The following is a 15,425-nucleotide window of genomic DNA, read 5'->3' on the forward strand; positions in this document are numbered from 1 at the left end:
ATTTTTGAGATGGAGTCTTGCTCTGTCGCCCAGGCTGGAGTGCAGTGGCGTGATCTCAGCTCACTGCAACCTCTCCGCCTCCCAGGTTCGAGCAATTCTCCTGCCTCAGCTTCCCAAGTAGCTGGGACTACAGGCATGCCCCACCATGCCTAGCTAATTTTTGAATTGTTAGTAGAGAACAGTTTTCACCATGTTGACCAGGCTGATCTTGAACTCCTGGCCTCCCAAAGTACTGGAATTACAGGCATGAGCTACTGTGCCCGGCCTATCAAATAACACAAATTTCTTATACCAAGATGGCAAGGTAGTCAGTGAGATGGGAGAGACATAGATTTTTTAAATACCCTAAATCCTTTTGTGTACCCAGGATATGGAGGTGGTGGTGAAACACTGTGTTTTCGGGTCAGTGCCACTGCCTGTTCATAAGAAGGTAATCCTGTGTCCTCCACAGAAGGCGGCAATGGAGACAAGGCAGCCTCCTCATGTCTTCTGAAAATGATGGAGGGAGTGTGCCTCCCCCTTTCATAGACGGCTGACGAGCTAAGCAGAGAGACAACGTTTAGGTCTAGGAAAGGTAGCATTTTTAGGTTGAGATGATGATATTTAAAAATCCAACTGACTATCTTAATAAACATTAAACACAATGTATTAACACAGCAGTTTTATTTTACCCCCAGACTCTGAAAGTCTTGGTACAGTGGAAAGACCAAGAGCTTTGAAGTCAGACATGGGTTTGAAATCTGATCCTGTCATTTCCCAGCTATGTGACCAAAGGCAAGTTACCAACCTCAATTTTCTCCTCTCTCAAATGGGGCTAATAACAGCTGTCTCCACAGAGTTGGTTTGTGTGGATTGAGCAAGATGCATGGAAAGCTTCTAGCAGTGTCTGGTGCACTAGAATAAGGACTCAAAACAAGTGAATTTCCTTTTCTCTTACTCCTGGATTAAAACTTTTTGAAAGTAGGATGTGAAACCAAAACCAAATTCAGGCTTTGTTGAAAGGTGGCACAGTTCCAGACCAAGGAAATAGATGTCACAGAGGTAATCACAACAGGTTGATGCCTGTCCCTCTCCTCCGTTCCCTCCTGCAGTCCTGCTGCCTGGCCAATCCTTCCTAAGCAGTACTTTCTTCATGTCATTCTTCTCAGAAGCCAAACCCGCAGCGTACTTCCGGCTGAGTCAAGTTCTAAGTCCCGTGCCTTCTCTTCAAAGCCTCTTTTATTGCAGCTGCACCTTATTTTTTACAGCTCTCTGCCCTACCAAGGCAGCTTCTTTACACTCCCCTGTATGGGTGGTAAGTTCTCAGCCCTTCCCTGTGCTTTCACTGGTATCATTCCCTTTCTCGAAATATCTTTTTCTCCCCTCTACTCTAATCTAAGCCTAACACTTAAAAATATATATATGGATTGAGCATGCATCTTAATATATATATATGGATTTCCATGCATCTTGCTCAAGTCTCACCATTTTCACTAAACCTTGTCAGCCAGTGAAATGCAACATGGGTCTGGGGTCTTAAACCTATGGTTTTCCTTTCTCACTTGTGAAGTACAAATTATGATTTAGACATTAATAAATCGATCTATTTAGGCTGTTTATAAAGTATCTATATATACATTAACCTCCTATAGTTATGGCTAATGAAATAATTAAGATGCATAGGGGATGGATAAGCCATTCTCCATGATGTGCTTATTTCACATTGCAGGCCTGTATTAAAACATCTCATGTACCCCATAAATACATATACCTACTATGTACTCCCAAAAAAAGGGAGAAGGGAAAAAATGCCTAGATAACCCCTAACTTCTAGTCAATATTTATAATATTCTTCCCATCAAGAAACAGTTTAGCAGGCCCAAAATACTGCCAACTTTTTCAAATTAAATCAGTCAATATGTCTCTTAGAGCACCATTTTTCCTTTTGAGGTAATAATGAGATCTGATTTGCAGGGAAAGAGAGAGAAAAATTGCACAGAAAGAAGAAAAGCAAAAGGTCTGTGTAAATCCAGGAACTGGATAATCGGCCCTTCAATAGTTGAGAGGTGACTGAGAGGATCACAAGTTTACTTAGAGGGCTCAACACAATTCCTCCTCTGTCAGAAGTCTGGAATGTATTCATGGTAGGCAGTCACTTGCCACGTTCATTACCTCATGACGAAAAGTTCTATTTGTGGCTGGGCGCGGTGGCTCACGCCTGTAATCCCAGCACTTTGGGAGGCCGAGGCGGGCGGATCACAAGGTCAGGAGATCGAGACCACGGTGAAACCCCGTCTCTACTAAAAATACAAAAAATTAGCCGGGCGCGGTGGCGGGCGCCTGTAGTCCCAGCTACTCAGGAGGCTGAGGCAGGAGAACGGCGTAAACCCAGGAGGCGGAGCTTGCAGTAAGCCGAGATCGCGCCACTGCACTCCAGCCTGGGCGACAGAGCGAGACTCCGTCTCAAAAAAAAAAAAAACAAAAAAAAAAAAACAAAAAAAAAAGTTCTATTTGTTGGCTTACAGGATAAAGGAGGAGACAGATATTTCATCTGAATGAATAAATTTTTCCATGTTGACTTTCAAAATTTAATGTATGGAAACAATGTGATAATTACATCAGTCATTAAATATCTACACAGTGTTTTCTTACACGTCACAATCTCACATGACTGAAATCAGAAAGTATGCACTAATATCATCTCCAACTGGCAACATCCTATGATGCCTGTTTCCCTCCACAAAATATAGGAACTAAGAAATGAAAAGGTCTTGTTTTTAATTTCTTGGCTTATTATTATTATTTTTTTTGCGACTGAATTTCACTCCTGTTGCCCAGGCTGGAGTGCAATGGCATGATCTCAGCTCACTGCAACCTCCACCTCTCGGGTTCAAGTGATTCTCCTGCCTCAGCCTCCTGAATAGATGGGATTACAGGTGCTCGCCACCACACCTGGCTAAATTTTGTTTTTTGTTTTTTGGTTTTTTTTTAGTAGAGACGGGTTTTCACCATGTTGGCCAGGCTAGTTTTGAACTCCTGACCTCAGGTGATCCACCCGTTTCGGCCTCGCTCAAAACTCGTGTTGAAACTTAATCCTCTATGCAACAGTATTAGGAGGTGGGGCCTTTTGGGAGGCTTTTAGGTCATGAGGGTCCTGCCCTCATAAATGGATTAATGTTGCTGTAAGAAAGGGTTGCAGGAGTAGTGCCCTCTCTTTCTTCTGCTCTTCTGCCATGTGAGGAACAATGTTCCTCCCCTCTAGAGGATACGGTGTTCAAGGCACCATCTTGGAAGCAGAGACTGGGTCCTTATAAGACATACAGCCTACTGGTTCGTTGATCTTAGACTTCCCAGCCTCCAGAACTATGAGAGATAAATTTCTGTTCCTTATAAATTACCCAGCCTCAAGTATTCTGCTATAGTAGCACAAATAGACTAAGATATTCCTATCCTCCCAGCCCAAGGTAATCTCTAATCTACTTTTTGTCTCTATGAATTTGCCTATCCTAGATATTGCCTATCCTAGGCATTACATATAAGTGGAATCATACAATAGTTGTTCTTTTGTGTCTGGCTTCTTTCACTTGGTATCATGTTTTCAAGGTTCATCCATATTGTAGCACACATCAGAACTTCATTCTTTTTTATGGCTGAATATTCCATTGCATGGATACACCACATTTTGATGGACACTTGGGCTATTGCCATTAACCCTTTTGTATATTTGAATAATACTACTATGGACATTGGTGTACAAGTATCTGTTTGAGTTCCTGTTTTCAATGCTTTTGAATACAAATCTAGAAGTGAAATTGCTGGGTCATATAGTAATTCTACATTTAACTTTCTGAGGAACTGTCAAACTGATTTCCACAGTGGCTATACCGTTTTACATTCCTACTGGCAATGTGCATATGAGGTTTCAATTTCTCCATATCCTCGCCAATACTTGTTATTTTAAAAATTATTATGCCAACTATTCTGGAATAGCTGGAATTACAGGTGCATGCCACTGCAGCTGACTCTCACTGTGGTTTTGATTTAATTTTCCTTTCCTTAATGTCTAACAATGTTGAACACCTTTCAAGTGCTTGTTGGCTATTCATATATTTTAAGAGAAATGTCCATACAAGTCCTTCATTAAAAAAATGTGGGTTATTAGTCTCTTTGTTGTTTTATCCTTTCTTGAGCTATCTTTAAAATATAAGCTATTTTGGCCAGGTGCAGTGGCTCACACCTGTAATCCCAGCACTTTGGGAAGCTGAGGCAGGTGGATAACCTAAGGTTAGGAGTTCAAGAGTGGCCTGAACCAACATGGTAAAACCCCGTCTCTACTAAAAATATAAAATCAGCCAGGCATGGTGGTGCATGCCTGTAATCCCAGCTACTTGGGAGGCTGAGGCAGGAGAATTGCTTGAACCCAGGAGGCGGAGGTTGCAGTGAGCGGAGATCGCGCCATTGCACTCCAGCATGAGCAACAAGAGTGAAACTGTCTCAAAAAAATAAATAAAATATGAACCATTTTGTCCTGTCAAATCCAAATTTTGTTTTCTTTCTCCCAGCTTCCATATATATTTCTTCAGCACGGAAGCTTAGGTTCAAGTCATATTCTTCCAACACTCCCAGGTTCTTTTTTTTTTTTTTTAATTTATTTTTTTTGAGACGGAGTCTCACTCTGTCGCCAGGCTGGAGTGCAGTGGCGTGATCTCGGCTCACTGTAACCTCTGCCTCCTGAGTTCAAGCAATTCTCTTGCCTCAGCGTCCCGAGTAGCTGGGACTATAGGCATGTGCCACCATGCCCAGCTAATTTTTGTATTTTTAGTAGAGACGGGGTTTCACTGTGTTGGCCAGGATGGTCTCAATCTCTTGACCTTGTGATTCGCCCACCTCGGCCTCCCAAAGTGCTGGGATTACAGGTGTGAGCCACCGTGTGCGGCCCCAAGTTCTTTCTAATCAGGCATCAAGTTCTTCAGCTTCTTTTTCCTTGAAGACAGGTCCAAACTCATGACCTCACATCTGAATTACCACACCAACATCCTTGTTGGTTTTCCTCTGTCTTCCAGTTTCTCCCAGCTCTAGTACACATTACTTAAGAAAACCAGAGTATAAGACCCATGGGGGCAGGCACTATGCTTGTTTTACTCACCACTGTGTTCCTAGAACCTAGCATATTATCACATTTTCCAAAACCTTCCCCAAAGGCTATTTTTCCTTTTAATCCTCTGCTTAAGTGGTCCACCTCGTGTCTGGCAACTCAAATGTAAATTCATGGCTGCCATTCCAATGATCCAACAATTTCCCCAGTCACTCACTACTCTTTATCGCAGCTCTTAAATCTCTGGTCAAGGGCTTGGCCCCATGGCTCATGCCTGTAATCCTAGCACTTTGAGAGGCAGAGGCAGGAACACTGCCTGAGGCCAGGAGTTCCAGATCAGCCTGGGCAACATAGTGAGATCCTGTCTCTCTAATTATTATTATTATAATTATTATTTTTATTATGAAGACAGGGTCTCTCTCCCAGTGTCCAGGCTGGAGTGTAATGGCATGATCACGACTCACAGTAGCTTCCACTTCCTGGGCTCAGGTGCTCCTCCCACCTAAGCCCGCCTAGTAGTTGGGTATAAAGGCACGCACTACCACACCTGACTAATTTTTGTTTTGTATTTTTAGTAGAGACGGGGTTTTGCCATGTTGCCCAGGCTGATCTCAAACTCATGGGCTCAAGCGATTTTCCTGCCTCGGTCTCCCAAAGCTGGGACTACAGGCACGAGCCACTGTGCCTGGCCTTGGCCTACAATTATTTTTTAAAAAAATCTTTGGTCAAGACTATTTTGCTTATCATCTCCTATATGAGCCTTGGTAGTACCCACTCCTGTGGGTCCACTTTCTTGAAACACCCCTTCCTAGTTAATTCCTCTAAAACCCATGTCTGCCAAAGTGACTAGTTATATCCCACACTTGTGGTATGCCTGCTTGACATTCCTAGCCATTTATAAGAAGAGTGTTCTCTATCTTACAAGTTTATATCCAAGTTGCTTTTTTGTTATGTAGTTGTGTCACTCAAATGGTAATCTCTCCATGTAATCTCCTTTATGTGCCATAATACACTATACAAATAGTGAGAGTATTAAAGAGAAGGTAGTGTGAAAGTGGTGTACAGTATATGGTTAGCAACAGCAGGTGATGTGGAAGACGGTTATAAATACAGCTTAGGGAGATTTTTTTTTTTTTTTTTTTTTTTTTTTTTTTTTTTACAAGATCATAAAGGCCAGGTAAGCTAGGGAGATTTCATATGCCAAATAAAATTTTTGTAGATCTACCAAATTTGAAGAAAACTTATTTGCAATATAATACTTTCTGATTACCTATATTACCTTCTGATAATATGTTTTAATTTTATATGAACACTGGAGAATCTGCAGTTCATTCCCAGTCCAGACATATTTTTAAAGAAATACAAACATTGGATGGGAATACATAAACATTCCAGTGAAAGCTTTTAGAAAAATCTTAGTTTGCAAATTCATAATAATAATAGCTGAGCCTGGCGTGGTGACTCATGTCTGTAATCCCAGCACTTTGGGAGGCCAAGGCAGGAGGATTATTTGAGGTCAGGAGTTCAAGTCCAGTCTGGCCAACATGATGAAACCTCGTCTCTACTAAAAATACAAAAATTAGCTGGGTGTGGTGGCAGGTGCCTGTAATCACAGCTACTTGGGAGGTTGAGACAGAAGAATAGCTTGAACCCAGGAGGCAGAGGTTGCAGTGAGCCAAGATCACACCACTGTACTCCAGCCTGGGTGACAGAGCTAGACTCCATCTCATAATAATAATAATAATAATAATAATAGCTAACATTTATTGAGTACTTGCTACTCTTGCTACCAAGCACTCTCTTAAGTACTCTTTGTATATCACATCATTTAAATCCCATAAGTCCCTTATGAGATACATACTGTTATTATCTGAGCTACCATATTGCACAAAACCAGAAGGTACCGCTCATACTATAGCCCATGTGAATGACAACTCTCTGGAACTATGTAACGTGGTGGCTCAGATTATTACCTTCAATTTACTCACAGAGAAACTGAGGCAGAGTATAAGTTTAAGTAACATATCCAAAGTCAAATGGCTAGTTAGTGGCGTATCAGGGTTTTGAATCCAGGCAGTCTGGCTCCAGAGCTCACACAGTGAACCACTATACCATATCTATTTCTAGGACAGGGAGAATACACCTTGGTGGTCTCTCCCAGAAACAGGAGCTAGGCTAGGACTAACGTATTTGGGAAAGGAATCACATCTTACTATATTTTAGAATTTTAAAAAACTTCATCAAACATAAATGAAATGCTGCAATAAAACATTTGGAAGAGACTCTATTAATGGTTGAGAATTACTGTGCTAGATAAACTAGTCAAAAATAGACTAATACTGTATGATTCCACTTATAAGAGGTGTTATTGTAGTAAAATTCAGAGACAAAAAGTAAAATAGTGGTTGCTAGAGCCTAGGGAGAGGGGAGAATGGGAAACAGTTTGTTCACTGGGCACAGAACTTCACTTGCAAAATTAAAAAAAAAAAAAAAAGAAAAACAGGAGATTGGTTACACAACAGTGAATCTACTTAACACTACTGAACTGTATACTTAAAAATGGTTAAGATGGTAAATTTTATGTTACATATATTTTACTATTTTTAAAAAATGTACTGCACTGGAAATATAAACTACATTGTTCAGTGCCAAAGGCAAGTTGCAAAGGAGGACATGTAACAAACATTTCTTTTTAAAACATAAAATATGTTATTAGGTTGGTGCAAAAGCAATTGACATTACTTTAAATGGCAAAAACTGCAATTGCTTTTGCACCAACTGAATAGTAAATGCATAGGAAAAAATCTGGAGTTTTACATACCAAATTCATAATGGTGGTAATTTTTGAAAAGTAGGATTATGAGGACTTTCATTTTTTATATTATATTTTCTATAACATTTGAATTTTAAAATAATGCATGTATTACTTTTGTAGGCAAAAAACAGGATAAAATCTTTTTAAAGACCTTAGCCTCCATAATCAGCGCATTTTCAGATGCTCTTATCACAATGGAAATGATTTTTTAAGCAATTAATACTAGATGAAATGAAACAACCACTTTAAACTTTCTTCTGGCTAGGCGTGGTGGCCCATGCCTGTAATCCCAAAACTTTGGGAGGCTGAAGCAGATGGATTACTTGAAGCCAGGAGTTGGAGACTAGCCTGGTCAACATGATGAAACCCTGTCCTACTAAAAATACACAAATTAGCTGGGTGTGGTGCCACACGTCTGTAATCCCAGCTACTCAGGAGGTTGAAGCAGGGGAATTGCTTGAACCTGGGAGGCAGAGGTTGCAGTGAGTCAAGATCACGCCATTGCACTCCAGCCTGGGCAGCAGAGCAAGACTCTGTCTCAAAATAATAATAATAATAATGATACTAAACTTTCTTCAAGAGAAAATATTTTTATTAAATTTTAGAGGAAAATGTATCTTTTATATTTACTAATTTCATTTACATGTGTATATATGTAAAAGTTTCTTTTTAGTTTTTAATTAATTAATTAATTTTTTGAGACAGAGTTTCACTCTTGCTGCCTAGGCTAGAGTGCAATGGCTTGATCTTGGCTCACCAGAACCTCCACTTCCCGGGTTTAAGTGATTCTCCTGCCTCAACCTCCCGGGTAGCTGGGGTTACAGGCATGGGCCACCATGCCCAGCTAATTTTGTAGTTTTAGTAGAGACGGGGTTTCTGCATGTTGGTCAGCATGGTCTTGAACTCCCGACCTCAGGTGATCCGCCCAGCTTGGCCTCCCAAAGTGCTGGGATTACAGGTGTGAGCCACTGCATCCGGCCAAGCTTCTTTTTAATAAATAACTTTAAAAACTCTAGTTCTGAGAATATAATCAAGGGCAAAAAATTTATTCTCATCTTTGGCAAAATAAAAAAATATTAAGGAACTTTAAGAGGAATCACAGTCTATTCCCTTCATTCCTCTTTTAGATGAGGAAAGATCTTTAAAAAATCAATGAATTTGCTTCAAGCTCCGTAAGTAGTGGCAAAATTAATATGAGAGTTTTTGCCTCCAAATTCTGAATTTGGTGCCCTTCCTATACATGTCATTTTATTTTCAATTTATATCTGATACGAAACAATGAAGAAAAACCTTAAACCAATTAAACAGTTATGATTAAAGTCTTCTAGTTTCTTATAGGCCATTTTTATATTGTATTTAGACTTGAATAGTTGCACAATCCTCTCTTAAAATGGACAAAAACTCTATATATTTAACTAATTAAACATAATTTTTGATGCCATGTTGTAATTAGCTTCTGTTTTTTACTGTGACTGCCACAAGAATTTTAGAACCACTACAGAATGAAGTATTTTGAAAAGATCTTCACATAAATTCGGAATATTTAACATTGGTTCATTACTATTATCTAATATGTAGCTATATCCAAATTTTCTCCTAAATTTTCCTTTTTTCTGTTTTTTGTTTTTTGTTGCCCAGGCTGGAGTACAGTGGTGCAATTATGGCTCACTCCAGCCTTGACTTCCCAGGTTCAAATGATCCTCCCACCTCAGCCCCACAAGGGGATGGGACTACAGGCTCAGGCCACCGTGCCCAGCTAATTTTTAAATTTTTTTTTTATAGAGATAGGAGTCTCACTATGTGGCCCAGGCTGGTTTTGAGTCTTGAACTCCTGGCCTCAAGCGATCCTCTCACTTTGGCTTCCCAAAGTGCTGGGATTATAGGTGTGAGCCACCATGCTGGGCAAATTTTCCTTTTTAGCAATTTATTTTTTTGGTCTAGGATTCAGACCAGGATCACACATTGCATTAATTGTCATGTCATTTACTTTAATTTGGAACAGTTAGTTCTTTAGCCTGTCTGTGTCTTTTATGACACTGACATTTTTCTGAACAATACAGGTCAATTGTTATGTAAAATTTAAATTTTAGTTGATATGAATTGAAAACTATTATTAATTTAGAAGACAAAGAGTCTTCTAATATATATGATAAACAATACTTTCCATTCTTTTGGAGGGATACAAAAACACTGCCCATTTTGCTGAAAAGATAAGTAAAATGATCGTTACCACAAAAAAAGTACACATGATCGCCACCTTGAGCTTGTTCATAGAATTTGAAAGTGTGAATAGGGATAAATAAGTATCAATTTCTAATAGCCTGTTTAGCATCTGCTGCTTTTTTTTCTTTCTTTTTTTTTTTTTTAATAAGATTGTTTCTACACCTACTCAGCCATACTTAACTGGGAAGATAATCAGTACTTTTTATTTCAATAAGGATGCTGAGCTTCTATTATGCAACCAATTATGGCCTTTATGAATCTTTTTGAAGCTTTATCAATGTGCTGTGATCCTCAATTGGTAACCATTTCATTTTATTAACTTCAATTTAAAGTGTTAATAAAAATAGTTGAATTTAAAAGCCAGTTACACTGTTTCTGTTTGGGTAGCCATGTGGATCTGTTAACTCTGTGGCTCAGAGTAAACTACAGGACTTATTGCCTCTGGAAATAATGTGAGGACCCTGGTATCTGCCTCTTGCTTAAGAAGGAAATACTGAAAAATGAAGCTGACATATGTGAAACTTCTTGTATTCTTTCAAAGGACCTTAGAAATAGCATCATTAGGTACTTTATGTAAATGTTAAATTAGGACACCAAACAATTGTCACAGACTAGAGAGGCTGGGAAGACATGACAGCTAAATGCAATGTGGTACCTTGACTGGATCCTGCAACCGAAAGAAAACACCAGTGGGAAAACTGCTGAAATCAAAGTCTGGAGTTTAGTTATATAGTCATGAACCAATGTCATTTTCTAAGTTTTGATAAACCTACTATGGTAATATAAGATATTAACAATGTGGGAAATTGGGTGATGGATATATGGGAATTCTCTGTACTAATCTTTGCAACTTCCCTATACATCTAAAATTCTTCCAAAATAAAAGGCTTATTTAAGAAAATAGGAAGCCATTTGCTTGACCCATTGTTAAAATAATAATATAGAATGTCTGGCCGGGCGCGGTGGCTCACGCCTGTAATCCCAGCACTTTGGGAGGCCGAGACGGGTGGATCACGAGGTCAGGAGATCGAGACCATCCTGGCTAGCACGGTGAAACCCCATCTCTACTAAAAAATACAAAAAACTAGCCGGGCGAGGTGGCGGGCGCCTGTAGTCCCAGCTACTCGGGAGGCTGAGGCAGGAGAATGGCGTAAACCCGGGAGGCGAAGCTTGCAGTGAGCTGAGATCCGGCCACTGCACTCCAGCCTGGGCGACAGAGCGAGACTCCGTCTCAAAAAAAAAATTAAAAAAAAAAAAAATAATAATATAGAATGTCTAGTAATGAATTAAATAATTTTACTTAGTACTTACTGTGGATGTTGTAGCCTATTACACTTAGTGATACAAAGATAGTAGCCAAGTAATCCAAAAATAACCAAAAATACTCCAGCAGCAATCAATCCAGTCAGAAGGCCCATAACGTCAATTTTCTCTCTGTTGCCATCTTAAAATAAATAATTAAAATAACATAAATATAACCACTATATAGCATCACCTGTGATTTCAACAAATTTAATCCTGGGTCTAAACACATTATACAGCATCTAATCATTGATGTTGACTTCCTTCAATTCTTTGTGCTAGAGAATCTACCTGAAAAAAATTTAAATGTCACTTCTAAAAGCCCTAGTTATGGTTATTCATTTATTTATTAAAATATAAATATATTTTTTTATTTTAAATATGTTTATTTAAATATTTAAAATATACTATTTATATTTTAATATATTTAAAATGTACTATTTATGTTTTAATAATATTTAAAAGTTACTATTTATATTTTAATAATATTTAAAAGGTACTATTTATATTTTAATAATATTTAAAAGGTACTATTTATATTTTAATAATATTTAAAAGATACTATTTATATTTTAATAATATTTAAAAGGTACTATTTATATTTTAATAATATTTAAAAGGTACTATTTATATTTTAATAATATTTAAAAGTACTATTTTATTTTAATAATATTCAAAATGTATTTAAGTTTATGTATTTAAAAATTATTTATTTAAAATATTTAAAATATCCATTTATTAAATGAATAATATTCAGCATTAAGTGGGATAAACATATTCGCTGCTCAACTAGACATACTTCGGTATTAACCACTGAGATAATATTTATTAAGCAACTCAGGGTAGCTATGCAGTATAACCTGCCATGGAGGAGGCCCTACCTAAGAGGAATGAAAGAATAGCTGAAAAAAAAAAAACACCTGACTAAAATGCAGCTAAAGATGATCAATACAGATGAGATAAAGGATCTCCCCCCTCTACAAGTTACTTAATTCCATCCAACAATCTTAATTTATCTAGCATAAATGTTCCATCTGCCTTTAATGGTAAAAAAGAAAAAAAGTTAAAATAGCTTACATCTTGAAACGAATAGAATCTATTTTTATTCTCTGCAAGTCTTGACTTAGCTGAGCTGTTTAAAACAGCTTTAAGCCCATTATCTCATTTCCCTAGTATCTCACCAAACTTGATTTTCAGTGTGTAAATAGATGAATCTGTCCTTTTCTGTCTGAGATAGCCCAGTGTATAGTTGAGAAATCTCCTTGGGTTTATAAGGTATGTATGTTGAGCAACAACCAAACTCAAACAATAAAACTAAAATGTATTACAATAGAGAGAGGGTGAGAAAAGCATTAAATTTGATCAATTCTTGTTTTACCTGATTTTGTGGTTGGTCCTTTAGCTGAATATTTCTGCCAAAATGCGATCTAAAAAAAAGGTAAAATTCCCAAGTTTATTCAATATCTTTATTATCATATTTCATTTGGTCCTAGTGACCTAGACTAGGGGTAGTAAGCTCTTGGCATGTACCATAGGTAGGAGACCAGTTCATTCAAGCTGGAGGGTGTGACTCACTCTAATTAAAGCATTACCACCCACAACTGCCTCTGCCATCTAATTGTCAAGGGATTACTGCCAGTCCCAGCTCTTTACTCCTTTGCCTGCTATTTTCCCTTCACCTGACTGAAGCCCCCACTAAGGCACTGGGGGAAATTATTGCATTAGAGAGTAGGTGAAAGTACCAAAGGTAGAAGTTGACGCCGTGGGCCCACTATCAGGTTTGAAAAGGAGACTGAAGTTTTCTATGGGAGGTAAGCCCTCAGTTTGTCTCTGGAGATTTTTTTTTTTTTTTTTCTTTTCATACAGATTGCTCTGTTGCCCAAGCTGGAGTGCAGTGGTATGATCATGGCTCACTGCAGCCTTGACCTTCCAGGCTCAAGCAATCCTCCCACCTCAGCCTCCTGAGTAGCTGGAACTACAGGCGCATGCCACCACGCCCAGGTAATTTTTTCTTTTTTGTGGAGATGGGGTTTCATTATGAAGCCCAGGCTGGTGTCGAACAAGCATGAGCCACTGTGCCCTTCTGGGAGATCTTATTGAAAGGTATTTATTGATTTGGGACGACATTGTTGAGACAATTTTAAGTTTAGTGCTACTTGAGAGAATACAAATGAATTTTAAGGAACTATGATAAAATTATAAAAGGTTTGTGGAAAACAGAATAAAATTCCAACAGGCACAACTACACAGTATGTGCTTCGTTTTCCTCCTTAATAGAAACAGCAAATACTTGTAGGGAATGGGAGGGTGGGCACAATTATGGAAAAGTCAACTAGGTTCCATTACCACCTGCATCTGAAGGATGCCTAGGGAGGTTCTTATTAACCAAAAAGTAAAATAGGACTCTTAAGAAAGGGAAAAAGGAGCTAGGGTTATGAAATCTACAAAAGTAAAGAATTTAGGGCCAGGCATGGTGGCTCATGCCTGTAATCCTAGCACTTTGTTAGGCCGATGGGGACGGATTGCCTGAGCTCAGGTGTTTGAGACCAGCCTGGGCAACATGGTGAAACCCTCTCTCTACTAAAATACAAAAAATTAGCCAGGCGTGGTGGCATGTGCCTGTAGTCCCAGCTGTTTGGGAGGCTGAGGCAGGAGAATGGCTTGAACCTGGGAGGTGGAGGTTGCAGTGAGCCAAGATTGCTCCACTGCACTCCAGCCTGGGCGACAGAGCGAGACTCCATCTCCAAATAATCATCATCATCATCATCATCATCATCATCTCAGTTACTTAACATTTTTCAAGACTATGCCAGATTATCACAGGAACAATGCTATCTGTTTTGTACCTTATCAAGATGAACAGAATTTAGTTATATTCTAAGAAAGAACTTTAAAAAATATTTCCCTTAAATTACACTGGTAGACGAAATAATACAAGGGCTATATATTTTGTATCCTCAGTGCCAAGGAGAATACCTGGCACATAGCAGACTTCCAGTAAATACCTCAAATACAAATATGGGTCATCAAAAAAGTAAGGTCACCGATAGGACAAATTACTCAGTCATAAATGATTGAAGCTTGAGTTAGAGCACTAACCACAAAATCTTGGAGTTAAATTCACTTTGCCCCATGATTAATTTTTTTTTTTTTTTTTTTTTTTTTTTTGAGATGGAGTCTCGCTCTGTCGCCCAGGCTGGAGTGCAGTGGCCGGATCTCAGCTCACTGCAAGCTCTGCCTCCCAGGTTTATGCCATTCTCCTGCCTCAGCCTCCCGAGTAGCTGGGACTACAGGCGCCTGCCACTTTGCCCAGCTAGTTTTTTGTATTTTTTTTTAAGTAGAGACGGGGTTTCACCGTGTTAGCCAGGATGGTCTCGATCTCCTGACCTCGTGATCCGCCCGTCTCGGCCTCCCAAAGTGCTGGGATTACAGGCTTGAGCCACCGCACCCGGCCCCCCATAATTAATTTTAAATATAACAAACATTAAACACACAAAATCACAACAGTCAATAATTTAGTAACTAATATGAATTAGGTGTAAAGTTAATTAGGTGTAGAGCCAAGTCTAAATAGGTTAATTATCATTTTAAGGAAGTAGAAAGAGATAACAGGTACATAATCCTGATTTTGTTTAAGGCACAGCATCGCTAATAACTCAAAGTGCCACTTTCTTAGTACAATTTAACATTTGCAGCCAATTAACATAATCAACCACATTACCGTTTTATCTTCATCCACAAAAATCTCTCTGGCTTCCTCATAATTGCAAAGTTCTTCATTGCACTCTCGTTCTACGTCACCGGGAGTGAAGAGCTCCAGATCAAATCTATTATACAGGAGGCGTCTACGTATGAAAAAGTTTGCTTCTTCTTTTGATGTAAACACTAATAAAGTAATAAAAAAACTTAAACATTGATGGAAAATAGTCAAAAAATTCCTGTTTTAATTGTGGAAAAAAGTGAAGAGTTCTCTTGATATGGCTAAATTATACCAAACTTTTTTGTAAAGCT

General features: G+C 38.7%; 1 protein-coding gene across 1 annotated transcript in view; it reads right to left on the bottom strand.

Moving 5' to 3' along the window:
- Positions 1-15,425, bottom strand: part of PRRG4 (proline rich and Gla domain 4) — a 22,845-nt gene continuing 7,420 nt past the window's right edge. The window contains exons 3-6 of the mRNA XM_050755767.1: positions 15,136-15,299; positions 12,793-12,841; positions 11,424-11,556; positions 1-540 (exon numbers count right to left, since the gene is read on the bottom strand). Coding sequence (XP_050611724.1) covers positions 309-540; positions 11,424-11,556; positions 12,793-12,841; positions 15,136-15,299 — 578 coding nt within the window. The 3' untranslated portion in view covers positions 1-308. The remainder of the gene's footprint in view (positions 541-11,423; positions 11,557-12,792; positions 12,842-15,135; positions 15,300-15,425) is intronic.

This window comes from Macaca thibetana, chromosome 14 (assembly GCF_024542745.1).
Source record: "Macaca thibetana thibetana isolate TM-01 chromosome 14, ASM2454274v1, whole genome shotgun sequence".
Taxonomy (NCBI): domain Eukaryota; kingdom Metazoa; phylum Chordata; class Mammalia; order Primates; family Cercopithecidae; genus Macaca; species Macaca thibetana.